The 27,340-nt window shown below is 42.3% G+C and overlaps 2 protein-coding genes and 1 long non-coding RNA gene across 4 annotated transcripts in view; 1 reads left to right on the top strand and 2 right to left on the bottom strand.

The window, feature by feature from the left end:
* Positions 1–9,672, bottom strand: part of LOC310896307 — a 34,452-nt gene extending 24,780 nt beyond the window's left edge. Inside the window, exon 1 of the long non-coding RNA XR_014581377.1 lies at positions 8,689–9,672. This is a non-coding gene — a long non-coding RNA (uncharacterized lncRNA). The remainder of the gene's footprint in view (positions 1–8,688) is intronic.
* A 202-nt stretch (positions 9,673–9,874) lies between these two features.
* NTPCR (nucleoside-triphosphatase, cancer-related) lies at positions 9,875–22,606 on the top strand. Of its 2 annotated transcripts, none has more exons than XM_083828459.1 (5): positions 9,875–10,063; positions 12,284–12,446; positions 13,378–13,480; positions 16,387–16,596; positions 21,304–22,606. In XM_083828459.1, exons 1-5 carry the CDS (start codon positions 10,030–10,032, stop codon positions 21,370–21,372), a joined length of 579 nt encoding a protein of 192 aa, XP_083684585.1. In that variant the 5' UTR covers positions 9,875–10,029; the 3' UTR covers positions 21,373–22,606. The 2 variants fall into 2 exon arrangements, with proteins under 2 accessions (XP_083684585.1, XP_083684586.1); XM_083828460.1 differs by having other exon boundaries at positions 13,384–13,480.
* Positions 22,248–27,340, bottom strand: part of PCNX2 (pecanex 2) — a 165,623-nt gene continuing 160,530 nt past the window's right edge. Inside the window, exon 35 of the transcript XR_014581368.1 lies at positions 22,248–27,009. The gene's annotated coding sequence lies outside the window, so the exon portion shown is untranslated. The remainder of the gene's footprint in view (positions 27,010–27,340) is intronic.

Consider the following 27,340-nt stretch of genomic DNA (forward strand, 5'->3'; position numbering starts at 1 on the left):
GGACAAGAGGACAAAAAGAACAGTTCTTGCTCTTCTTTCAGCATGACAGCAGTCTACAGTTCAATCCAGGTAAATAACATGACCATTCCTGTTTTCATTTAAGAGTGTGGGTCAGGAGACTTCTGACTGAGGGAAAGCATCTTCTTGAGCCCTTGCTGTGACCCCTGCCCCCGCATTTTCTTCCTTTCATGGTTGCCCTAACTAAAAGGCTACTTACCACATCACCTCCCATTAGCTTAACAGGCAGAGCAGTCAGCTTTTATTTTGACACCGACTGCCCAGGTGATCTTTAAATGCTACTTTCCAGAATGCAATTTCCAACAATTAAACTTAATACCAGGTTAACATAGAATTAGATTTTTTCCACCGTGGAACAGGAATAACACTGAATGGGGAAAAGTTTCCTAGCACAAGAGTATTTTATATGAAATTGGAAGGCAGGTGTCTTTCCCCACCCCTGGGAACAGGCCTGCCATGGACCAACTACAACAACTAGCAGTAGTGAGACTGAATATCAACCCACATGGCAGCAGGGCATACTCTGACACAAACTCATAAGGCAAGGATCCATCCTTTATTAAATTTTAAATGTACTGCCTTGCTATGATGTTTCTACCCACGTGGCATTCATCCACTTGCTTCAAGATTATCACTCGGGAAGGATTTTTACTTGAAAACCACCTAAACTACAAATGGATCCTAACAGCAGTCATGCAGACAAAGCACGTATTACGAACAAGTAAATAACAGCTTTTCTTCTGGGAAGAAAACAAATCCTCGATTCCTGGCAAGGAGGCAAACCTCTGTTCCTAGCAACCAAGACTTCAGCACAATAACCTAAACTGATGAATCAGAATTTGTGATGACAGAAACAGAATTATACACAGCCTTCCACAAAGGTTTATAGGAGAAATTAAACATAACTACATTACCAGTAACATGACAAATGCAGCTAAGCTAGAAAACACATGATAAAAAAAATAGTAACTAAAGCAAATGGTAACCATGAAGATGGTTTTATCATTTAAGAAATGAATTCCATCCACCTGATTGCTCATGTTACCTTTTTCCCAGCGATACTGAACTGAATTGGCTATTCAGCAGCATCAGGACCATTAACTGCTAGTACCAAAAGTGGATTTGTTTTTCACATCAGGCAAGAGATGATTGACAGCCGTGCCAGAGTCTGTATAGATTTTAGCACGGGACAGACTGTTGACTCTGTGACTTTCTTCACTGTGGCTGGGCAAAACCACAGGTGGCACCAAGAGGAATTTAGCAGGAAGAATTTATTTCCTTTGTTCTTTTCTTGGTAGAAATACGAGGAACAGAAAAGTAACTACCAGTGACTTACTGACACTAGGAAAATGTGCTTGTTCCTGTAACAAGAGCAGGGGTAGAGGAGCGGATCTCCCTTAAACTGATGACTAAGGTGAGGGGGAAGATGTGAAAAGAGAACATTTAGGCATTATTTTCATATTGACACAGATGTAGGCATGCATAATATCAGATTTCCTTCATTAAACAAAGACCTAACAAGATTCACTGGTTGAAAACCAAAGCTAGAAAAATCCGAACAGGGAAGAAAACGAAAATTTTAAATGAAGGTAATTAACTACTGGAATATTTCTTGAACTGTGTTGGTAGGTTTGCCAGCACCCCACTTGGATAGCTTGCTAAAAGATAAAGCTTCAAACAACCCGAATGCGTTACGCTTCACATGGAATAAGAGGGTAATATTTCATGGTATATACCATAACATAAATATGAGTACATGTGCTTAATGGTCTCTTCTGACCTTGAATGACCAAAAGCTTTAACCAAGTAGACAGAAGAACAAGAGAAGAACTTATGGACTCTTCTGCCAACTTCATTTACAGTAATTAGTATCTTACTGGATAATAAAATCCAACTGGAATCATTTCAAGGTAACACCAGCGCAAGGCTGGAAAACTGCACGTTTGATGGAAATTAGATTTTATAGTTATACTGTCTCTCCATTGCTTCAGACCTAGGAGCTTTTGAAACTAATAACCAATTTGAAAAACAAATGGGGGTATTACGTGCCTGAGAAATTAAATTCTTGAAGCTGAGGGGCCAGGTGTATAATTTGTAGAAAATTTTCAAAAAGGCTTTTGAAAAGGCCACTCACCTAAGGCTCTTGACGAGCTAAACCTCCATGGAACAATCTTGAGGATAATTAATTGCACAAAATAGAAGAAAGAAAATGTAGGGGGAAAAAAAGGGCAATCTTCATAATGATGTTCATCACTGGTTGTCCATCTGGATCTACAGCAAGGGCCTATTTTATTCATCATAAATTATACAGAAAAGACGGTAGACAGTGAAGTTGCAAGGTTTGCTGGTGATGCTAAATTATTTGGGAATACACAGAGTCACACCAAACCCAGCTTGGTGTAGTTTTGCAACCAAACCCAAATGATAGACAATTAAGAATTGTATGACCGGCATACCCAACCAGTGGGACAGGGCACTGGATCCTTTTGCCCCTTACTTCGTGAAAGACTGAAGTCATTTCACAGAGCAAGAGGCAGGATAGACTGCATTCCCTCCTGAAATGCTTTGTGAGGGCAGAGAGAAAGCTTGTCTACTCACCTTATCTGTTAGGTTGTGATTAAAGGCTTGTCACCATACACACAGAGGATCAAAGATGCACACGGCATCTTTGAGGTTATTGGAGAACCCCAATAACCTCATCAGAGGTTCCTGCCTCCAATGGAAAGGAAGGGATCAGGGTGGTTTGGGGAGGAACAAGCATGGGAAAATAGAGGGATAAGAGGATCAAAGGGGCTAGGTGTCACACTCATCTGGCCATGTCCTGCACCTGATCAGCATAGTCTGTCCCGCCCTATTGATCTCCAAATTTAAGTATTTTCTTGGGTGAGGGGACACTGTATTCTCTGTGCAAGTGTGTACCTAAGGTCTGAGCCCAAGGGTCTCCGTCCTACCAGCTGGAGAAACTGGGTGGAGTGAGAGGTCTAAGTGGCAGGAGAGGGTGCCACGAGACATAAGGGCCACTATGTGTAGGGTGCCAGAAACAGGGGAAACCAGAGAACATGGAGGTTCAACTGTCAGCATCTGAAGTGAGGACCACAGGTGAGAGCAGCCCATGTTTCTGCGGTGCCAGCAAGTGGAGAGAGCAGGGGGCGTGCATATTGCGTGTGTACACGTCAGTGTGATCGCTGACACGAAGCTGCATTACCAGGCAAGGATAAAAAGGCTTGGGAACCAGGTACCAAAGCAGCCACAAGCCTGTGCCAAATACTGGAAAGACCAAAGGATCTGAAACCTGGCTACTGAGGGATCAGCAAGTACAAGCCAGCTCATGGACAGACTATGAAACGTGGGGGTCAGCTGAGAGACCCTTTGTATGGCAAGTGCAGACAAGAGGACCCAGCTTCTGCATGGATCCATATTGTATGTATGCATGTATGCGTGTATTTATACATGTATATGTGTATATATATATTGTGTGTATATAAATATGTATGTATATTTATGTATATTTTCCACTAATGGGCTTTCACCCTGATCAGCCAGAAAGGGGAAGAGGATGAGTCTACTGCTGCTGTTTATATTTGCAAGTGTGTTGTGTTTTCTGCCAGTGCTGATATGCCTGGCCACTTCTTTGCGCATGTATATAGGTGCTCTGTGTGGGTGGGTGTCTGCTGGGAAAACATGCTCAGTCTCGCCAGTGGCTGGAAGGGGGAACGAGGAGCCTCTCTCAGGCTGCCAGATTCAGCAACTTCTACCAGCATCTACATGAGACCGCTCCATACTTGCCCAAAGAGACACGAAGGCTCTCCTTGAACATCTTTACACCTGTCCAGCAGCGTACTGCAGGGCTTACCACTGCATCCTTTGTGAATAAAGGCTGTTAATCAAAAAAGGAGCATCTCCAAGGAATATAAATCCCAGAACTCAATTCTTCTAAATACACACGTATTCAGCTTGTCAGACTGGCTTAGTTTTTCTTTGTATTCTCTTAACTATTCATGCCTGCTAACATTGGATTTTTTTTATCCCGAATTTGAGGAGATTAGACCCCCTGTGGGAGATAATTTGCTTCGCTTTCCTGGGATTCTTGCATTCACTTCATCCTGTGGTTTCTTTGATTGAAACTATCTTACTGGAATTGCTGCTTGATGCACTTGTTCCTTTATAGCAGCTTGTACCAAGCATTCTGCCAACTGTCACTCGAGGTAGTATAGAAATTCACTTATGTTCATGCCTATGTAAACCAACAATCAAAAGAATGACATTTGCTTGACAAAAATGTTATACCTTAAAAAACAGCAACTGAGAAATCTGGCAATATGATTAAATCTGTTCTCTGCTGAAGTCCTACCTCAAGTACAGCTTATTCCATTGACATCTACCACAAAGCAGAATTCAGCTGAAATTTGAAACTTGCAGGTGAGTATTTAAGTCAAAATAGCAGATTAACATAGGAAATCTATTTTCATCATCCCATAGCAAACTGAGTTGCTTTTTTTTTTCTCTTTCAGAGTGAATGCTTCTTGCTATTTATACTAAAAATGTAAGAATCTCATGCAACATGTCATGCAGTTTCAAGGAGACTATTTTCTTTTTGAAGAAGTAGGAGGTGGGAGATCACTGAAAAGAGCAAACAAGCAAGCTGTTTCATCAAGAAAGGAAACAGTGAAACCTGGTTTCCTAAAGATCCGTGCTATGAGTTGAACTCTGCGCGGCTTCTCTCCTGCTTAATAAGGATTCTATTTATGCTGCATATTTCCCCTCAGAGCATTAAACAGTCTTTCTGTTACATCCAGACAGGCATGTTAAAAAATGTATCTCAACTTATTAGACTTTTGACTCTTTCCTCTCTGCTAAATTGTTTGCAGTTGTCCAGGATGTTCAAAGGTTATTAGAGGTGAAGTGACATACATATCCACACAGCATGATCACATTGGTTTCTTTTTCCTAGGACCAGGCCAATATCAAGTATCACAGAAAGGTATGCTACGCGTCAATCAAAGAGCAAGAACTACAACTACGCGATTCAGAGGACTAGACAATCTAAAAAAGCATCTGGGCCACCAATTAGCCTTAATGGCCCTGAGCAGCCTTATCAAGTGCCTCCACTCACCCTGTTCCCTGTGCCCCCTGGAGAGATTTCAGCTTGTCCCTGGACTTTCAGTCCATGCTTGAGATATTTTGTAGGGATATCTCTTCTCAGTCCTGTCTCTGGTCCTGCTTTCTGGATGGGCCTCTGACCTATGCTGTACATTTGTCTCCTGTCCTGTCTTCTGGACCTGCTGCTGATACTCCAGCATTGTTTCCAGTCCTGTCTCTGGCCCTGTCTCCTGCTGTTCCTGAGTGGACAACTTGGATAGATCCTGGACCTGACTCATCCCATCACCTTGCCTGGGACTGTCCATGGATCCTGGTACCAGCACCTGGCACTACCCCCAGCGTTCAGATACAGTGGGATGGTGGCCTGGACAACAAGGACAACGTCTGGAGTCATTGCCACGCTTCTGCTCCAGTGGATCCCTGACAATAAGCTTTCTACAGGAAGACTGCTAGATGAGAAAGGTGTTTGCATTGGACTAACCCGTGTGCACGCACCTCGTCTTAGGAAAAAATAAATAATAAAGCCACACAAGCTATTTTTCAGCCTGAAGAGCAATGCAGGCAAATAGGGTTCTGCCTCTACCAAAAAAAAAAAAAAAAAAAAAAAGAGAGATGCAAGGAATTTCTTAGAACAACCCTACCCAATGCAGGGGGCAAGCAAACTATGATAGGGGAAAATCTTATATGGACATGTTACCCATGACAGATCTGCATGTTTCCATTTCCAAGGCAACACCTACATTTGATGCTGATCCCAGCTAGAACTAGGCTGTGCTATTTAAGCTTTCCTAGCAAACCAGCTGCCTTGTGTCAGCCCCTTGCTCCTCCTGTCTCTCTCACACTGACTCTTTGGAGCATCATTGTCATGCTGTCATGATGGATGAATTCCTCTCAATGTCACACCGTGCTGACTTTAAGGCAATTAATCACAACCCCAAATTACAAGAGGACACTATATCTGGAAACAGCGATGCATTTTGGTATCAGCTGAAGGAAACATCTTTTAATGGTATAATTTTTGTATCACTAATGAGGAGAAGTGTATTATTTAAACTTAAATCCTGTAATGAGACATACAGGTGCACCCTGTAGTTTTGAGCAAGCTCCAACAAAATCAGTGGTGCACAGAGGTTCCCAAAAGTATACAGCTTATATTCCTAACCAGTATGAAATCATCACCCATTCTCCTCAGAAATTCTGTTTGGTTTCTCATCTAGAGGGTATACTTGTACAAATATGCCTGCTCAGTCCTATCATGCAGACAAACCATTTTTATTGGTTTCCTCTTGATTGTCTTTCTTAACAGCATACATTTCTCTGAAGGGTTTAAGTCTTTATAAACAGAGCAACTAATCCCCCAAGGTATATGTTGCCAAATGTAGACGCATGCATGTAGACGTGTGTGTGTGTTTACAATGATAAGGAATATAACCATACGGATTGTTAGAAAAACACTGTTTCCGGTAGATGATGTGCTATGCTGGTAGAAACACAGAAATGTGTTCTTTGAATGCTGGTCTCTGTTTACAGTAGCAAATTCATATAAGCTGCTCCACAAATATTCCCCACTTCAATTTAGAAGGTGTTTATAACGTTTGACATGACTTATTTTTTATGTCTCTATTTTCAGGAAATACTTCAGGAATTTCTTCTGTTCTGGGGAGCACAACCATCACTGGAACATAAAGAATTTCTACATCATGAACCACAGAGGAAAGATTCATGAACAAATCACTGACACAGAGAGCACCACAGGTTTCATCTAGAGGAGGCCCTATGTGTAGCTAGTGGCTTATCTCTCTGGGAAGTCTGAGATTAAAGACTGGCAGGCCGTAGATGCTCGGTGCTTATTCTCAGACACCTGCTGACGCCTTGTGTACTCCACAGCCAAACCAGAGGCAGTCATAAGAATACAACCACTAATGTCATTAGATTCCTAGTGAGATACAGATAGGTCCACAATCTGTGAGCAGGAGCATTCTCTGCAAGTGAGAAGGACAAAGTAAAGAACTCTCTAAAATTAAATCCTTTAAAAAAATAGCATGTACTCTATCCTGACCTAAGCAAAATACTGTACAAACTCAGGGCACTATGAATCAAAAAGACAAGTGCTGGAGGAGAGCAAGAAAAGTGTTTCAACTTAAACTTTCTCTCTTCTGTAAGAAAAAAAATGACGCCAGATATAGGAAGGGCTAGAATTGCAACAATGTGCTGAGCCTTCCTTGAGGCAGACTGCTGAAACGTAAACTACTGCCCAACTGGGGGTGCAGGTCAGAGACGGTAGATTACACTCGCATTCCTTCCAGCTTCTGCCCTAGGGAATACCATAAATATCTTAAATGACCTCTTTTCTTAGCCACTGGTCTGGAAACTTGCACTTAATTAATTTTTCCCCATTCACCATAAAGATCTAGGACTCTATCCAAGTTTTTTTTTTTTTTTAGTGAACATCCAGCAATAAAAGCAGGCTTCCCCAGGCTTAGCAACAGTTCATAACTATGATTGGCAGCTCCTTCCAAAGTCTCTACAGGTCACTCGGAACTCAGAATCACAACCTATCACGGGTACTCCAACAGGGGCATTTTCCAGGCACGAGACTTTTGCAAATACTTCCTTCATGGTCTTGCCCAGCCATACAGTTCAGTTCAGCAGGAGCTGAATTTAACTGACACTCACATACTCTTCATCTTTTAGAAATAAATTACTATTAATTAAGCTACCTATTTCAGAACGAAGAGCTGTCTTTTTCTCTCCTCATCCTAAAAAGAGTAAACCCCATGTTGTACATTTTCTTTTAGTTACTGACACTGCAAGCGTATGTGTTGCTTCTTTTATTTCAGCTAACAACCCCTAACCAATAATGCAAAAATCCCTTGATCAGGAGAGCAAGCAGGCTGACTCCAGACAACTGGTTATAGCACATAGCTACAAAGAAGACAACTTGCACACTGCAGTTCATGTTCCTTGAACAGCTTGTGTTCTCTGCAGTGACTAGATTATAGAATAAGTTTATCAAAGGGAGCAGACCTAAACAGTAATTCTTAGAGGAAATGTACATAAAACTTCAAATGCATTTAGCAAATATAAGGTCCCCTCAACAGCAGAACTCCACAGAGGCACAGCCGGCATAACTACCTCCTGTTCTTGGTGCATTTGAAATAACTTCAGTCTAAACAGAGCACCCAGAAGGGGAGAATATTTGATGGCAAAAAATACATAAATTATAATGGAAATCTAAGCGGAATGCTAACTAATTTAATCCCTGATACTGCAACTGTTTTACTCACACATTTGTTTGCAAGACCAAGGTCTTAGCCACACAGTGAAGTAACTGTCAAGAGTCCTTTCTCTGAAAACAGGATGAAATGGTTCTTCCATTACAGTACAAGAAACCAGGGGTTCTGTCAAACAGTAGTGATAGCCCTAAAATTCTCCACATGCACTTCTGATTTATAAAACCTAGTAAAACTGTATGTTGAACAAAATAACATTGTATGGGTCTCTTTATGTGGCTTGCCTGGGCAACCAGCCAGTAGTCTGAAATAGTTTAATATTATACAGAAAACCTACCTGTAAAATCAATCACAATAAGTTCTGTGCAGGAAGCCCAGGCCAAGGGTGAAGTAGCCAGTTATAAAGCATTGTGCTTGTGTTAATAGTGTAGTCAATATGCAGTTCTTTGCTGTAGTTCTTTCTTTAGATTAAAAATGCCTGACAAACCCCTGTAAGAAGCTGTAAGTTAACATCATGACAACTTCACTGCTCCTGAGGAAAAAAAAAAGAAAGAAAAAAAAGTACTGAGATGTAAACTATGAAAATGTACTTTTCATTTTTAGATAACATGGAAAGCTTTGTTCCCTCTCTACCCTCCTACCCCCCAAGAGGCATGTTAGGGTTTTCAGGTTTTTCTAATGAAGTATTTGAGCATGATAATCAATCAGCTTGAATCTGTGGCTGTGCCATGCTTCAGCCTTAACTGGAAAAGCATGTGAAGTTGGTTATAAGGGTACTCTCCTAGCAAATGGACAAAATGGATTTCAACTCCCTTAGTTTGAGGCTGCAGTTGAAGAGGATGCGCCCTGGTTCTGAATGCCACCCGAGGGACAAATACCTCATTTATTAACCCTACCTCCTATTACCACTTTGCTGCAGTGTCTTCTGAAAATGGCGATGATGATCCACCTCATGAAAGTGCTGACCGTTGTGTGACTGGAAACTCTGCACTGAAATCCTCATCCCTGCTGTCTTACACATCTCCATTTCCAGAGCCATACGACGGCATATGTTTTTTTTGGGATGTGGACAGATGTCTGTCAGCGTCTTTTTTGGGATGTGGACAGATGTCTGTCAGCGTCTTTGTTAACATGCCAAACACTTCAATTTGTGTCCCCCTTCACTCAGCTTTGTGGCAAGCCAGTCAACTAACCCCCTGGTCACCCTTCATTTGGTATCCGCACCGAGGTGTCAAGACAACTCGTTTGTCTTTTCGTTGACTGTTTCCACACATCCTGGATCATGTTGTTTACTGAACTAGACAAAAAATTCTAGGGAGATATTCAGAAATATCTACAGAGGTATTTCAGAGAAGTAGGTCAAGCTGACTAGAAAACGTGTCGGAAATTAGTTTTCTCCCATGTCACCTCTCCCCTAACCTTAAATAACACATGCCTTCTACGAAACACTACGGCAGAGGCAACCCCAACGCAGGGAAGCGCCAAGCCTCAGCATCACCGGGGGCCCCGCCATTTCCCGGGCGGCCACGTCCCGCCGCCATGTTAGGCCGCCCGCGGCCCGGCCGGCTCCGTGCTGCTCGGGCCGCCGAGGCTGCGCGGGCCGGCGGGGCAGAGGCGGGGCGAGGGCGGTGTTTCTCCGGGCCGAGCCGCTGCGAGGGGCGGTGCGGGGGCCGCCGCCATGGCCAGGCACGTTTTCCTCACGGGACCCCCAGGTAACGGCGCTGACAACCAGAGGAGCGCGGGGCGAGGGCAGGCCGGGGGGGGAGCCGCTGGGAGCCGGGGAGCGCCTGCGGGGGGCGGCCGGGGCTGAGGCGGCCCCGGGAGGCCCTCGGAGCTGTGGGCTCACAGTCTGGTGTCGTCTGGTTATCCAGGAGGGAAGTAATGGGAGCTGTAAGGTTAATAAATAACCAGACCTGTTGTTACAACTGCTTTAATAAAGCCGTGGGCCTGATTCTCCTTCTTGGGAGCCTTTTGCTGATCCTGGTGTTGTCTGTAATTAATTTCAAATGCTACTGCTGGGTTCAGGTAGAAATACACGCTCCCCACTTTATTCTTCCTCTCCACCCACATAAATAAAAGCAGTCGCTTGAGGATGGGCCGACCCTGGCCTTGCCTCTGTTCATTTAATTGAAATTGAATGTACTCTTCTGATTAGATAAATGTATAATTTTAAGCTTTCTTAAACTTAGTTTGAATCATTTTAGCTTACTTTGGCAATTCACTGAATGAAGGTAACCAAATCAGAGACATCAAATCTACTTAGCTGAATTAGTATAAATTCCCATATAGAGACAAGGCCTCGGAAAGATGGCAGATATTGATGGTGCCATGCTTGTTATTTTGTTGTTGTTCAAATGCCAAGAGTCCCTTTGGCCTCAATTTTTAAAGTTGTGCTTGACTAGATGCCCCTGAAGCCACAGAAGATTTTGCCTGTGATATTTTTGCCTCAAGAAGGCTCTGGGGAGACCTTATAGTGGCCTTCCAGTGCCTAAAGCGGGCTACAGGAAAGCTCGGGAGGGACTCTGTATCAGGGAGTGTAGAGATAGGACAAGAGGTAATGGCTTTAAATTAGAAGAGGCTAGATTTAGATTAGATAATAGGAAGAAATTCTTCACTCAAAGGGTGGTGAGGCCCTGGCACAGGTTGCCCAGAGCAGCTGTGGGTGGCCCATCCCTGGAGGTGCCAGGCTAGATGGGGGCTTTGGGCAACCTGGTCTGGTGGGAGGTGCCCCTGCCCATGGCAGGGGTTGGAAGCAGGTGGTCTTTAAGGTCCCTTCCAACCCAAGCCTGTCTGTGAGACTGACAGTTAAGAAAGTAGTTCCTAAGTCTACTTAAAACCTAGGGAAGGAGTCTCCCTATTGAAAAGACTTTTGTTGGTGTCTTTACACACATCACAATCGTCTTTATTCCTTGTCTCCAGGAATTTAAAGAGTTACTCTGCAGGTTAATTTCCATCTTCTAAAGCAGATTTTCTTGATAAGAATGATTAAAAATGAAGTGCTAACTATAAATTCTGAGAGGTGACTGTCTTCTTTTATGCTCAGCTTTGTTGAGGGATGTTCTAAAACGGCAAAGAAGGGAGATGGCTCCTTTGTGAGAACAGAGGGTGCCTGGAAGGTGGCCAACATTTGCATAGAAGGTACATTAAATTGTGCTAGGAGGCATCAGATGGGAAGGGTCTTAAAGATCTTTCTTAGATCTGGGAGAATTGATTATAGGACCTCAGCATAATTCACACAGGAAGGAAATTCAGGGCCAGCTATGAGACCAGGTTGCTCAAAGCTTTATCCAGTCACATCTTGCAAATCTCAAAGAATGACAACTGCACAGCCACTCTGATATCTTGGGGTTACTGAGTGCTTCCCATTGCTAGGACACAATACAAGTACTGCATGCTTAATCTTTTGGAAGTCAGGCTTCTGGTAATAGTAATCAGTTTTGACCTAATCTGAAAAGAGCATAAATTCATCTCTGATCTTAAAAGATAGTGAAGAGCAGTGATAAAGAAAAGGAGATTGATCAGTCAGGCTTGTAGCTAGCTTGGATATTAGTTGTGTAACAGTACGGCTCTCGGCATGGACTAATTTCCTGTGTATTTGCCCATTTTGGGGCAAGATTTGTGGCCTGTCCAGACACTAAGCGAACAAGTTCAGTGGTAGCCTGGGATATTTTTACCATTCTGCCTACAATGAAGTCACAACATACTTCTTAAAGACTAATAAAACATTATGGTGTCGATACAACATGGACTTTAAAAGGTGCTTCTGTTCTTGCTTTTCCTACCACTTTTTAAGTCTGTAAATTGTTCTTAAAAATAAATAAATAAATAACCAGTGTTTATGCTAAATCACGTCATTGCTGAGTTATTTAAAAAATAGGCTTTTACCACAGAAGATTAATCCTGTGTACTTTTTGTTTCCCCTACGATTTTAGGGATTGGAAAGACTACTTTGATCCAGAAAGTCACTCAGGCACTAAGATCCTCAGACGTTCCCGTTGATGGATTTTACACAGAGGAAGTTAAAGAAGGTGGCAGAAGAAGAGGATTTGATGTTGTCACTTTATCTGGAAAACGAGGTCCTTTATCTAGAGTCAGGTACTGAACTTCTAATTGTTGTAAGCAGCTTGTTGTTTTATGCTTCTCTCATGTGTCAGCACGTTAAATGCTCCTCCAGAAGGTGATTACCATTGCACGTATGGCTTTCATGTCAGGTTCTTTGTTCAGTTCTCGTGACCTGGCTGATCCCTGCATTGTTGCCTATCTATCACATAGTGAAACATGGAAATATGCTAGAGAAGGATGTGTTCTCTTACTGCCTGTTTTACACCATTAGAAGAAGCACTGCTCAGCCTTTTCTCATGAGTCCAAGTCTCTTTGGGATACAGTGAATAGCTTGTTGTAGACAGGAAGATTATTTGTTTCTGCAAGCTAATTTATGGGTACAAAATCTGAAAATTAAAGGGAAATTGCATGTAACATTTTTAAAGAGCCACCGACTGGCCCACAAATCCCAGGTGTGAATTTTAAGAAAAAGAGTGATGTATGAAATTTTAAGAAAAAGACTGATGTTTGCATATGTGATGCAGCACATGCAAACTGTCCAAGTATTTTCCCAAGACTGTTTAAGTGTTTCGGAGCCCATGCTGAGCTTTGGGCTACCGCAGTGATGCTATCTGTAATGTCACGTTACCTAATTCAAAGGTAGCTCATATGCTTCCATGAACTGCAGGTGTTTATTTTGGTTTCAGCGCAGATATACCTGCCAGCTTTTATATTCCTTTGTCCTTCAATACAGTGTTCAAATTTAAGCTTATATAGTACTGAAGGTATCGTATGGTATGTTTATTATCTGAAAGTATGCTATCTGCAGCATGACTTAATGCATAGCTTACTGGGTTTCCTTCCTTTGAAGAATTAAGGGGAGTTTGACTTACTGGGGTAACTATTCTAATAAATGCACTTGAAATAATTGCAGTCAATTCTCATTAAACTTACTACTTAGAAGGATCTGTTTTATGTCTTTCAGATTCAGTTCTGATTCTTCTACTTCAAGACGTGAATATCGAGTTGGACAATATGTTGTAGACCTTGTTTCATTTGAGCAGTTGGTTCTACCTGTGCTGAGAAATGTGAGTATTACGATAAAGCTGCTGATAAACGGATGCTTGATGATAATGAGCGTTATGAGAAGGCCCTTCTACAGCCCTAGTTTTTGATGGTACTAAAGGGCCTCTTTCTTGGGTTTCACTGGTACTGATTGACTTCAGGATGGGATCAGGAAGCTGAAGGGGCAGAGATCACTTTCCATCTCCTTGATGTGACGTCGTCCTGTGACCAGGCTGTCCTTGGGCTGAGGGACAGCAGATAGGAAGTTTCTTCCCACGCCACCAGATTGCACACTGGAAGGTAAACAAAACGGGCAGGTGGCTTACCACACACAACTAGGAGGAGTTGGTAGGTCCAAGAAAAAGGATTTTCCTGCTGCTCCTCTTACATCTCTTTTTTTTCCCTCAATGATTCCTTTCTTCTTCCAGTAGAAACATTGTTTCTTGAATCCACTGATTATTTTTGTTTACAGCTACATAATTACTATTAGGTTTTAAATGTTATAGCGATGTATAATTTGATACAGGCTGCTGCAGGCAGAGTGTTTTGTGGCTTTTTCCTATCCTTCTCCTATTATCCTGTTACAACAGTGCAAGCAATATTACACTTGTGTCCCTTCTTCCTTCTCCTTCCTGTCATCCCAACCTTTCCCCTCTCCAAAATTAAACAAGAACAGACCTGACTTTGGCAGTAACATATCATAAACTCTGCAGCAGCTGCTGAACAGTACTGCTAAAAATCGTATTGTGATTTTTCTACACTGCCAGATCTCAAGGGGCCAAGGAAGAAGGGAATTCTTAATGAACTTAGGGAAAAAAAAAAAAAACGAAAAAGAAAAATAATAATAATTATAAAAAGTAATAAAACAGAAGGGTGCAAAGGGGCTAAAATGAGATTGAGGATCAGATTGTTTTTGTCAAGGAAAGCTAAAGACTGAGAGGAGGGAAGCAAAGATGTTGGGGGCAAGGGAGAAAGGGAATATGAATAAAATGGGACTTCTAAAATATTTAATTTCACTGTAGCTTGATTTACTATGTTGGTAAATAGAAGAATAGTTTAAATTAAATAAAAAAGGCTTCATTAAGTCAGTGCTGTACTCTGAATCCTCTTACTGCTGTCTTAATTTATTTGAAGTTCGTGAATGATTTTGCTAGGAGGGTTAGCAGTGTTCATTTTTTCTGTTTGTTTTATAGCTTTCTGTGAGAACAAGAGAGTGAAGAGAGGAAGAAAAGGGGCCAGAGGGGTAGGACAGTGCATGACCCTGTTCTCACTGAAAGCACTGTTAATCCGTTTTGTGGGAACGTGGTCATGCATGTATGTGGTACAAAATGGGAGAAGAGGAGAGAGAAGGCGGGCAAGATCATGGACCTGAGACAAGAAAAGGGAAATGAACAAGGCATGGTCTGGTTTGATCAAAGAGCTGCGGGAGTGGGAAAGCGCCTGGTTAGGCTGGCAGACAGCTTCAGCTCTTACGGTTTGGGTTTTGCTCGCTCCATTGAGAACTGGGATAGATCCTACAGTGGGTGAGCTCTTTGGTTCTGGAAATGTTACCAGGCAGGACTGAGGACTGTATCCAAAGCAAAATGTTCTGTTTCTCTGGGGGTGACCTAGTGACTACTGTTGGCTTTTTAGCTGACTGATCTGTGAAAGCTTTTTGAATAAAACAGCAACTCAGCAGGGACTTGGCTTGAAAAAGTTTTAGGATGCATGTTACGCAGCTCTTCCACTTCCCTGGAAGCAAATAGAGAGAAAAAAAAGCTGGAAATGTCCTGGTTGGTTATCAAGATAGCTTTAAAAACAGTTAGTTGTTTTGAGAGAAATGCTGGTTTTTGCCCTCCTTACACTCTTTGTGATTTGTTTTAGTTTTATTTGGTGTTTCTTTTAGTTGTTGGATTTCTTTTTTCAACTCTCGAGGCTTTCTCTCACAATGTGCCTCTGCATTGCTTGCTGTGATGCGAGGTTCTAATCACAAATCTGATGTTCAAGTCAATTTTGTGGCAAGAGACTATGCCAGAGCAATAGATCAGACAGAAAAGGGAGGCACAATGTGAAGGTGAACGTTATTGTTGCTTCTGGAGAGGTCAGCACAATTCTGTTTACAGTTTGGCTACTGACTTCTTGTTCTGCTTTGGACAAACAGTTTTGACCTCTTGAAATTTTACCATGATGCTACAAATACTGGAGCCAGAGGTAAAGTCCCTGAGACCTGCCTGGGTCTGTCTGTTCACTTCTCTGCATGCCTGACTTTGCAGCATTAGGGGCTCAGCTGGCACAGGCAAAACTGCTGCCGTATGATTTGATAATGGAAGAATAATCTTTATGAAATCTGAAATCTTACTTACAACTTGGAAACTGAAGATTAAGGGTACAAAAATCTGATTTAGCATTTCTTATGCTAAAATAGCAAGGAACAAGCTTCTCAATTTAAAATTGTTTTTCGAATGGCATCCTGTAGCTACAGGGAGACAAGGTTCCAAATCTAGTTTTAATAAAAGTCTTTTTTCAATAATTGTGTAGTGTGGATATTGATCTATTCTAAATGCAGAAGCCAATGTTTTGAAAAACAAGGAGTCCCTCAGGTTTAATGAGAGTTGCTAGTAGGCAAAGTGCAGTTCTGAACTGTCACATACCTCTTACAGGGCCATTGTGAGAATGCTGCTTTGAAGGAAAACTGATATGAATATTTCCTATTGTAGTTGGTGTTTAGGTATTTATACTGTACCTGCATTCTCATCTTCCAACAATCTTTGCAGAAATATAAATGACAAATTTAAAGTCTGTCAGTCACCAACAGTGGCTTTGAGTCTTCCACTTCCCCCAGAATTACAACTTAATTGATTTCTTGCGGAGGTAATTTCTATCAGCACAGAAACTGTTGCTCGTTCTAAGGTCTGTGTTGTTTACAGCCTGCTGATGCACTTTTCCACAGGTAAACCACGGCAGTGATACAGAGAAAAAGATCTGCGTCATAGATGAGATTGGTAAAATGGAGCTCTTCAGCCAGGCATTTATTCGAGCTGTTCGTGAAACGCTGACTGACCCTGGAACCGTGGTACTTGGAACGATTCCAGTACCGAAGGGAAAGCCACTGGATCTTGTTGAAGAAATAAGAAGTAGGAAAGATGTTAAAGTGTTCAACGTGAGTAATGTTAAATGTTCTTAAAGAGCTTTCTGTTCTGGGTTGCTGGTTTGTATTTGGCTCTGTTTAAAAACTAATTGTTACTACCAGTTGATAGCTGTGGGTAGCTTGTATGAAATAAGTTTTTTAGTTTCCATTTGGTTCTTAATGGGCAGGTGTTCACCTTATTAAAAAAAACTCTCGCAGTTGGCACTTACTGTAGCAGTCTCACAGCTGGCTTTGCTTGTGAGGGGCCGTGGAAGTAATGATGTAGTTGTTTTTAAAGGTTTTCTTGCTGTAGTATTATTGCCATCTAAGTATTCATTATTCCTGAGAGTTAAATCTTTTAAAGTACAGTCAGATTTTTTTTTTTTCAAACTGGCTTGCAGAAATATTACCAGTAATCGTATTCAAGGAAAAAAAAAAAAAAGCAGCAGTGGGGTTTGCAGAAACGATTTCTAGAAGAAAGACACTTGTAAATGGAGTGTGCTTTCTCTGGAGTCAGTGAAATAACTTTGGAATTAATTATGTTATTCTACAGACATAATTTTCAGGATATTAGGGCCTCAAAGTGTGTTTCTGATCAGTTACAGAGAAATTCTCAAAAACTTACCACAACAGATCACCCTGTTCAGAGGAATACATGAGAGGTTCCCCTAACGTTTGTAAGCACCCTGGATACTTTGCGAAACCAAGCTAAACACATCCCCACTCCTTTGATTTATTTTTTTTTTTCTGCTCAGTGTTACTGTTCCTAGGAGAGAATAAAGCTGTGTATCCAAAACTGAACTCTGTGGATCTATAAATTAGGGATACAGTAAGTGGGACTTTGATGTCCCCACTGACCAGCAGGGGCAGTATGCCGTAGAGCAGTACGGTGCTGCAGCCTGGTCTTTACTGGATGCAGGTCACAGTGACAGTGTGTGCTTGGTTGTGATTTGTTTTCTCCTTCCTCCTTCACTTGGATCACAACAACTCTGTCCTGAATGATCTTACTTTCTGCAGAGAAAGAAAAACCTCCATCTCCTTTTTTCCTCTTCAAAGTGACATTAACAGAACTGCAGTGCTCAGAAAAGTACCTCGGCTTTCTTCTAGTTGGTGGTCCCCTCATCATCTTTATGTTCTGGTTTTTGAATTAAAAGCCTGTTTAAGTGCTGAAGCAGCCCCAGGAGCAAAAACAACAGAATGTTCCTTTCCCCCCATAAACGTTCGTCTCCTACCTTTCCCTTCAGACACTAAACCCCATGTTTCCTGCCCTACAGCCGATACGTGTTGGTTGCTGCACTAGTGACCAGGGATGCACATGAGCGTGAATTCTCTGTGACTTGCCTTTTGGTGGAAGAACTGGGGGAGAGGCAGTGGCAAATGCCTCGGTGAAGGCAGCAGTTGCTGCATAGGATGCAGTCACGGTGAGGCAATAGCATTCCTTCTTCTCAGAGAAGGAAGGAAAGTGCTAAAAAGCACTGCTTGGCTTTTCAAGGAAGCTTCAGAGCCTTCCACCACTGTCTCTTTATGTCAGGTGATGTTCTGAGGCACGTGCTGCTCAGCCCCAGGTTATTGGGTGTGTCAGTCGGCCAGTGCATCTTTCTCTTAAATGTCTACAGCCAGCTAAAGTCTTGCTGTACATTTCAATGGAGCAATGTTTTCTAAAAAAAAAACCCTTTACAAAAAAAAAAACAAACGAGCCATCCTGTTTATCATGCTGAGATTAGAATGTGCAGGTTTCTTTGTTTAAGTACAGATTTCTCTGGTGAATCCTTCAGCCAAAAGCGAGAGCGTGAAGTGTGTGGCAGGTTGCAATAGTTCCCCGATGACAAGAGACCTGCTACGCTGAAGTCCTGTACAGGAGAGCATCTGTCTAGCTCCCGTGACATGCTATGTGCTCTTTCCCAGCTAGTTAAAATGTGTGCAGGAGCAGAACCTGCCCTCAGGGAGTCGGATGTGTTACTGGCTGAAGTAAACACCGGATCACCAGCTACCTCATTGAAGGGCTGTGGCACGGGGAGAGCCCGGAGTGCCCAAAGAGCCCACGGTTAGTTTTTTCTTGCTAACTTTTATGATGCCTGGAAGCGTGCAGAAGTAGGTGGCTATCTTCCAAACCAGTTCTGTCTGCTTTGTCACTTAGTGTGGAGTTAAGCTGCATTCAGTAACTCAGCAGGGTTTTCTGATCCTTCTTTTATTGTCACGAGGATGGTTCTGATGTTTGACACTAAGTGCCTGGACACAGCTGTTTTGGGTTTTACAGCCCCTTCTGTCTTGAAAGCATATTCAGTTGGTGTAAATGGGTCCAGATGCCCTAAAAGCAGTTGAGATTCGGTCCCCAATGTTTAATTTATTTTATCTCGAGCACTTAATGATAGGGGATCTGATATTTAACACATTTTTTTCCATTGTTGCCCAATTCCATTTTGCTGAGAACTAAACTTTCCAGTGAAAGTACAGGGGCTCTTTTTGCACTGCCTGGGTCTGCGTAGTTTTGCAGACGTGGAGTCATAAATAGGATCACTTTATCCCTAGCAGCTGGCATGATTCATTTTCTCCCATTTTCCCTTCTATTAATTTTTCTTCCATGAAACCCACGAGTGAAATTTGGTTGTCTCTGCCTTTTGAGAAAGAAAAAAGAGTTAAATGGATAGGTGAGGTTCCAGTTGGATGCTCTCTGCTAGTACTGTTTCCTTGACAGTTCCTGAGTTGTTAGGGGAAGAAAGCTTCTGTCCTTTTGCATGCTTGGAGTTTAGGTGATCGTTTCTTCCAGATTACCTAAATGCTTAGTCAAAAACAGTATCTGCAGTTGCTTTTACTCCCTAAAAAACTGCCTATCTCTTTGTACGTTCAGCACGGATACTGGGAGACTTGTTCTGTCTGGGAAAGCTGCCTGCACAGAATGTGTCCAGATCTTAAGAGGAGGCTGGTATCTATTGAGCAGCCTTTGCAAAACACTCGTGAGAATTGCCCAGCACTTGGCATGCTCTCTGGTGCTCTCACTGGACTTCTGGCATGTAGGTATGGAAGAACGGCAGATAAAATGCAGTATTGTTTTTGTTGGCTGTGAGACAGTGGGAAGAGCTATTAAATGTTCAGAAGGTCCTTTGAAAGTCAGGATGTCAGGACACTTGCTGTGAGATTTAGAGTTTGGCTCGTCTGTGTTCTGTGCCTTGTTTACCTCGGGGTGTCTCAATAGCCTTACTGAAGAGCAATTCCATTCTTTATTGTCTTGCTCTTTGCTGTTGTGGGCCTTTCTTTTTATCTTATAATAGCCTTGGAACAATACTCAATAAAAACAGCAACTTCCAGGCAGATCTTCCCAGTCCTTTCCTCTTTTCTTTTTAACATCGCTTTTTCATCAGTCCCATGTTGAGCTGCTCTCTTGAATTCAGGTGTCATAGGTGAGACCACTGTCTCTAGGTTTATAGGGCAGTTTTCCAGCATTTGGGTAGGATGTCTGTGACTGAACAGCAATAGGTGCCTGGGGTTAAATTCTTCGGGTAGGACTGTCACCAATTTGTTGATGATGATGATAATAATAATAGACTTTCTCCTAGTCAGTGCTGACTGTAGTGCTGGAAGGAACACGGATCCACATGCTCAGGTATTAAATGCAGCTACAGGGAATGCAATGAAACCTTGCTGGTGGAGAGCTTCATGCCATGTATACTGGGGTGTCTTTCCTTTCTCTTCTAGCAGCACTTCTCAATGTTAAAGATATGAATGCCCTTACTTATTTTGGGGGGACTCATCTGTCACTGGGGGATTTCCTTCTGCCTTTTCTGCAGGGATCTGAACAGCGAGGAAAATTCCTTAAGCTTTTTAAGTGAAGCTCGTGCTGACACTTCACAAATGTTTAACCCCTTCGCCACCCCAGCCCTCTCCGCAGGTTTTGGTTGGTCATGCTGTGGCCACTCACATACATAATGTGGGTCACCGGGCTGTGCATCTGGGCAGGGCCATTCAAGAAGGCGCAATCTGCGCCCCCAGCCCCACTGTTTTGTGCTCTGTCACTGCTGTAACAGGGAGCTGAGCTGGCTAGCAAGCGGCAATGTTTCCTTGGCAATTCACAGCGGTCTGCAGGTGCTGCGACACTGGTGGACCCAGAAAAACCACGGGGCTGTGGATTTCCACATGGGCTCTTGTTAACGGCCAGCACTGCCACAGACTTAAACCAAGGGCATGCCTCAGTGCAACACAAAAGCCCCCCAGCTTCTTCAGGTAGTCTTATTTCTCTTTCAAGACGTTTCTGTCCTGCAGTGCTAAGGTTTCTAAGTACACGGTTGTGCTGTTAAGCCTGTTTTAATTTTTTCATGATGTTTTTTTCAAGATGTTTTTGACTTGGGCTGTCATCCCTGGAAATATAATCTTTTCAAGCAGTGAAGGCACAAGAACTCCGCTTTATAATAGAAAAATGATGCTTGGTAATCAAAAAAGATTTCTAGTAATGACAAAAGTACACAGTTTCTTTGAGCAATTCTTGTTAGTTATTCAAGTCCTGAATAATACTGCAAAATACCATGGGTAATTAAACCAAAAAGATCACTGAATATTCAATTACATGTGCAGATTTGTGGCTTTAGCTTATTGTGTTCTCAGTAGTACAAGAAGGCAGGTGTTTGACACTCAACATTCCTCCACCAAGAAAGAAATGCATTTGAATTTCTGCTTTGTTTTTTGGAGTAAACAGTGATGTAGAGGTTATTCATCAAATTACATCAGTTTTAATTTCTCTTTCTCTAGGTTAGTAAGGAAAACAGGAACAACATTTTGCAAGACATCTTGGCAGATGTGGAGTCCTGCAGAAAATGAACACCTTTTCTTGTCTGTAAACACTAAAGCCTTTATTTTTACTAAATGTAACGCTTTGTGGATATTTGATCTGCCCTTCCTGCTGAAGCTTCTGGAGGCTTTACTGGAGCTTCCAGGGTAAGCAAGGTAAAGCTGGTAATATTCTAAACCATGAAAACGAGATGGAAGGGTTCTTGTTCATCCAGGTCACAGGCTGATCCATTCAAAATTTTGAGAGATCCATAGTTAATATGAAAATCCGACCTGGGTATTTGAAATTTGGGCGGTCTGACTCCAATCCTAGTTACACCATGTAAAAGCAGTTAGCTGCCAAATCTGATAGAGATCTGAGTCCTTCAGAGTGGCGAGGACTGTTCTGGCCAGAGAGCCGTTGGGGGTCTATAACATCCCATGCAGTAATGTGCGTTGAGGAACCAGAACTTAGCCCCAGGGTAACAGAACACAACCCTGCCCCAGAAGTATGTGTGCTCTGCCTGGCTTGTGTATAAATAAATACCTTTGCTAACTTTGACCTGGTTGAGGTGTGTCAAAGTTTCACTGTGGGTGCTGAAAATTCACGAGGTGGAAGGAATAAGTGGATTCTCTCCAACTGCGTGGTAAGAAGGGTTACAGAGAATTCCAAGGAAAATTCCTGGAATTCCAAATGATACATACAGAATTCCACTTCAGGGGGAAACATAACCAACTATACCCTTTCTTAAGTGGCCCAGACAGTAGTTAAGAGGGCTGCCTTTTGGGTTAATTTTAAATTTTCGGATGGCAACCTTGCTTCACACCCCTTTTAAAAAAATCTTTAGGTTCATTGGAGCTGAATCAAATCTTGACATATGTTTTTCATGCAGAGTTTATGAGGTCAGGATTGACTTAATGCTGCATTTGTATATATGGGTTTTACAAGCCATTATGTTTACTGATACTTTTTTTTTTGCTTGTTTGAGTTTTTCCTTATTCAATTCTGTACACACTTAATAGTTGCGATATAAGAAGTGTGTGAGAGTATTAGACAATGTCTTTTTTCCTCTGAGGTTTGCAAATGTGTTAGGAAAAAGTACTTGCACATAATCTGTTTTGCATGTTATGAAAACAGAATTCCCTCCCAGGTGCACTCCTGTTCCTTGTACAATTTATAGTCATCTCTGGCTGTAAGATGTTAAGACTTCAGTTGTTCCTTAACTTTTTTCTGGTTAGTTCAACAACTGTTAAAGTGAGCAAACTAAAGGCATTTTCAAACATCGATTTTGTTTCTTATTTCTATGCAAACTGACACCAACATTTCTAGGTGGCTGGATGCGCGTAAGATGCATGGATTTAGGCAGTCATCCGTATGCCCTCACGTGGGCTTTGTTTCAGCTGTGCACAAACTTTTAGGAGGAGTTTGCATCTGCAACTTTACATGCACAGGAGTAATGGTGTTAAGAGTATGGCTTCTAATGGGTGTGAACACATCACTCTTGAATATGCTGAGAGTTGTAGGGGAAATTCCCTCTCCTAGTGAAATTGGGAGGTAAAGTGGAGCGGGTTGGAGAGGAACATTATTTGGCTTGGGGAACAGTTTGCTCCTGCTTTACTCAGGTATTTTATTAAACAGCATAAAGCTGAAGAGACCCTTATTTAAGAAAAAATACACTGCCCAGAATTTTTGACCTCATGAAATTCTTAATTCTTTCATTGCCTTGCTTTAGTTTGCTGAACAAGAGGACGCTGACAACTGTGATTTTATTTTAATATACCACTATCTTTGAAACGAAGTTATGGGAAGGAACCAAGAACCTCATTCAGAAAGGTGACTTACATAGAAGCCATAATCTAGATATTTCTGAAACAGATACCTAAACCATGAAGCCTGGAAACTCCTGCAGTGGTTGCTTGGTGCTTTTTTGTCTGTTTGTTAATGTTAAACGCAAAGCACTGTTGAGGCACCTTGTTACAGGTGAAAGATTTGAGACCAAAGCAAACTTTGTCAGGACTTTCGACAATACTTCTTTCTGCTCTTAAAGGCTGGATGTCCCATTACTTCAGTCAGAGAAATTAAGCTGTAAAATATGCTGGAAAATATTTCTTTCAATGTTTACATAATTAGTGAAATTCTAGCAAGTCTTAAGGAAGGACTGACCTTTAAAGCTAAATAAAATGGAGGTATTTGACACACAGAGGGTGGGAAGGGGTGTTTCTTTAGGAATGATGGCAGAGCTCAGTTCTCCAAATTCCACGTGAGGCAGTTCACTTCGTCATTGTTAAGTGATACTAATTCCTCATAATAGGTGTATTGCCCTGCAAATAATGCCATGATGCCTATTGTGGTTCCATAATTAGACTGGAAAAATCTTCAGTTCTCATAACTTCTGACCAGTGTACTGATGGTGCCTTGTACGTGGTCTCATGGTACAAGGAATACTTTCTGTAGTGAGGGGAGTTAGTCAATGGAACAACTTACCGACACTGGAGGTAAATTTTTCCTTCCCTCAACTGTGAATGAAACATCAGCCCCTTTAAATCGAAGGGTATTTTTGCTGCTGACATCAGGGGCTCTTGCTTTCTGCTACCTATCTCAAGACGGGTGAGTATTTTGTTTGATCTTCTTGAAGTTCATCTTCTCTCTGAGCTATGCCACACTTTTAAGAGAAATAAAGAGACATTTTGTGGTCTATGTTCAGCAGGAGATCCTAGATGATCTTAACAGTCATTTCTGGCCTTTGAATCTGAGACAGTCCTAAAGAAATGATTTGCCTGTTTCAAATATGCACCGAGGGAGAAAGTAATATTTCCAAGTGAAGTTAGTTTTTATGACACCTTGTGTTTACTTTAGAGGTAAAAAAAAATTATTGTCTGGTCTTGCACTAGTAAAATATTTGGAAAGCCTTGAGAGAACTGTAACAACAAACAGAGCATTCCCAATTCCCCTGATGGGCTAATTTTACTAATAGCACACATTTGGTGAAAATAACCTCTGATGTACCAGCAAGATTCCAGATGACAACATTAGTGCACCTGCAGGTTTTAATTGGTGCAAAAAAGGAGGGAATATGAGGTACCAATTATTCTCTCAGAGCCTGAGAATCAAGGACGTTTTTGGCAAGGAGGCTTGTAATTCCAACATAAAATTGCACACAGCATGGAATAAACAGGGCCTGCATTATTTATCATGCATTAGACCATTTTTGACTTGTAAAACTCTGAGAAGGCTGAATGAGAGGTGAATCTTTAACACTGGACCTACTGCAAAGTTAATTATAAGTAATATGTCTGTCTTGCAGATTTAAGGATGTACAAGCACTAGTGAAACACTGTAATTAAATACCAGCTCCCAATCCAGGGAGCAATCTAAAAATGGCAATAATTGGGTAGTTTAAAAAAAAAAAAACACGCATTGATGAGAAGATGCTTATTACATGCTGGAGAATTTCACTGGTAATTCTAATCTTCTAAAATGAGCTGCATAGAATTCAGCTAATCCTTAACTTAAATTTCCCAGCAAGAGAAGTGCAGTCACTTGGTGGGCTGGAGCCAAATGCAAGTGACGTTTCTTGCTTTATTCTAGTAAATAGCCCTTTAAAAAAGCTTTGAATAGCATTGCAGAGACTCCTAAGAACTTCATAGTTCCAGAATGTTACAGATTGAGAGTACCTGGCCTCTTGGTGAGAGAAAAAAGAATCACTGTGGTAAGTGTTCTTCCTAACGTTTCTCTTAAACGCAATGAAGGTCAAGATTTTCTGTCTGTGGAAACAAGGCGAGACTTTTCAGTGACAGTTCACAGTGTGTGTGTATATGGATATACATATGTAAGAAGTTTGTAAGACACTTCCAACGTACCTGGTGGGTGCAAGCAGTTGAGCAGCCTGTAGTTGGTTTTGGTAAAATGTTACCAAAATCTTTTGACCAGGTCTGGGCATGTTTCACCCTTAGGAGTTTTATCACCTGTCTTTTACTGTGTGATGTGAACTAGAGCCTATCTGCTGTGAAAAGAAAGTACAGGAAAACAAACTGAGAGCAGGCAGCGAATATCCCCCATTTAATGTGAGGGCTGAAGTGCTGTATTTGTGCTTGTGTCACCGTACGCTCATTAACCTCCTGCCTGTAGCATGCTGTACTGTAGGTGTTCTCCCAGCTCTCCCGTTGCGAGGGCCCCATCAAGGCAGTGTGCAGAAAGTCACGCCCAGTGTTTCTCTTCAGCAGTGCTGCTGTTACCTGGGGGGGCCTCCATATCTTCATCCCTTCTGCCATTTCCATGAAAGAACTGCGTGTACTGACTGCTCTTGTGGCTCGGGTGATCTCCTCCAAGGGTGAGTTCAGACTGCCAGCATTGGGAGCATTTCTACTCTCAGGTTTCAGAACCAGAAAGGTTTTGGGCTGACCGAGTGAGCATCCAGGTGGCTTCTCTCTTGGACCGCTGCCAGGTAAGTGTCAGCCACTGCCACTGGGAAAATTCAGGCCTAGCACCTGGGATCTTCAAAACTGACACAAACTGGAACTGCTCATAAAAGGTGCTGACATGTTGGCCGTGGTGTCCTTCCGCTGTCATAGCTGCAGTAAAGGATCAAACGTGTAGGGTAAGCAAACCGCTCAACCTGAGCGACCTCCGGGCTGAGTTTTACGATTGTGTTGGGCACTCCAGAGCCGGTCAGTGAAGCAGCTGACCAAAAAGCAGAGAAAGTTGCCGCTGCTTCTCATCAGAACCCCAAACTGCCTGACAAGTGGAGTTCCTGAGGTATCACCGATGCCTTCACCTTGCAACACTAAGCCTCTCCTGTGTGAGGTAAGTGCTGAGCTGCTTAGCTCTTTCAGGAATAAAACAAGGTATGGCTAAAGCCTTTGTGTAGAGATTAGCGTTGAGAATGGAATTCCTATGGCCTTGGATGCCTTCTAGGGCTATGCAGATTCTGAGCATCTTTCTTACTGAAAGGAAGTGTAAAGATCAGCTACCTATTTGTCAGCTTTGCATGCATCAGAGCCTTAAATGCATCTTCTATCACGTATTGACACAGAGTAACTGGGTCCATGTCTGCTTCCTGTTTTTTAGGGTCAATACAACCTTGTACCTGGTTGCAGGTTTTATTTCTAACCATCACATCTGGTAATTCTGTAGAATTGGACCACATCTAAAAACACTGCATATAGCAGTAGTCTTGATAACATTTGACTCTCTATCTCCAAAACTATGTAGAAATGGTGGAGGAAAGTTTGTGCTGCCATTTTTTTCTGATTTTATTTAAATGTGATACTGTTCGTAATAGTCAACTCTTTTGTTCTTCAAGCCACCATTCTACAGTAACAACTTAAAAAGAAAACTTACAGTAGAGATGGATACTAAAAGTAAATAACGTGTGTTTAAATCCTCTTCTTTCCTGCTTGTGTGCTGTGCCTGAACCAAGCAAGGTGTGAGTTAGGACAGGCCTTTCCTGGCAGCCACCCCATGCAGCAGGAGCCGGGGCTCCGTGGCACCTTCCTGTCCTCACTGGTGGCTGGAGCTGGGTCAGGAACTGTAGGGCAGCTGCAGTTCTTAGGGCGCAGTAACAGAGGCCGGGGAGATGGGCGAGTCTCTTGAAGTGGTGCTGGTGGAAGGCGTTGTCACTGTTGGTGTTAAAGCAGGTGCAGCAATGGAAGAATTTGTGCAGCTGTTTCCCGGTCCGGTTTAGTTTGCTTGAGTTGGATGCACAGAATAATTTAGGTTAGTTGGGACTATTGGAATTAGTTATTTTTTCTGGAAGTAAATTCAGATTTAAGTTACAGATTTGGAAATCATAAGCCTATGTGAGGCTAACTTAACAAGGGAGTTTAGTGCTTTCTGCAGCTGTTTGTCCTGCCTCCCCACATAGCAGGGTTTAGAAAGACAAAGTGGTGATGGTTTATCTTGGTAGACTGCAGTGCAAAAGTTCCCGAGGCAGAAATAGGGCCGGTGGCTGTCAGCAGGAGCCCCCCCACCTATGCCTGTAACCTCCTCCACATAAGGGAGAGTGTGAAGCACTCCGCT

The sequence above is a fragment of the Anser anser genome (assembly GCF_964211835.1).
Source record: "Anser anser genome assembly, chromosome: 3".
Taxonomy (NCBI): domain Eukaryota; kingdom Metazoa; phylum Chordata; class Aves; order Anseriformes; family Anatidae; genus Anser; species Anser anser.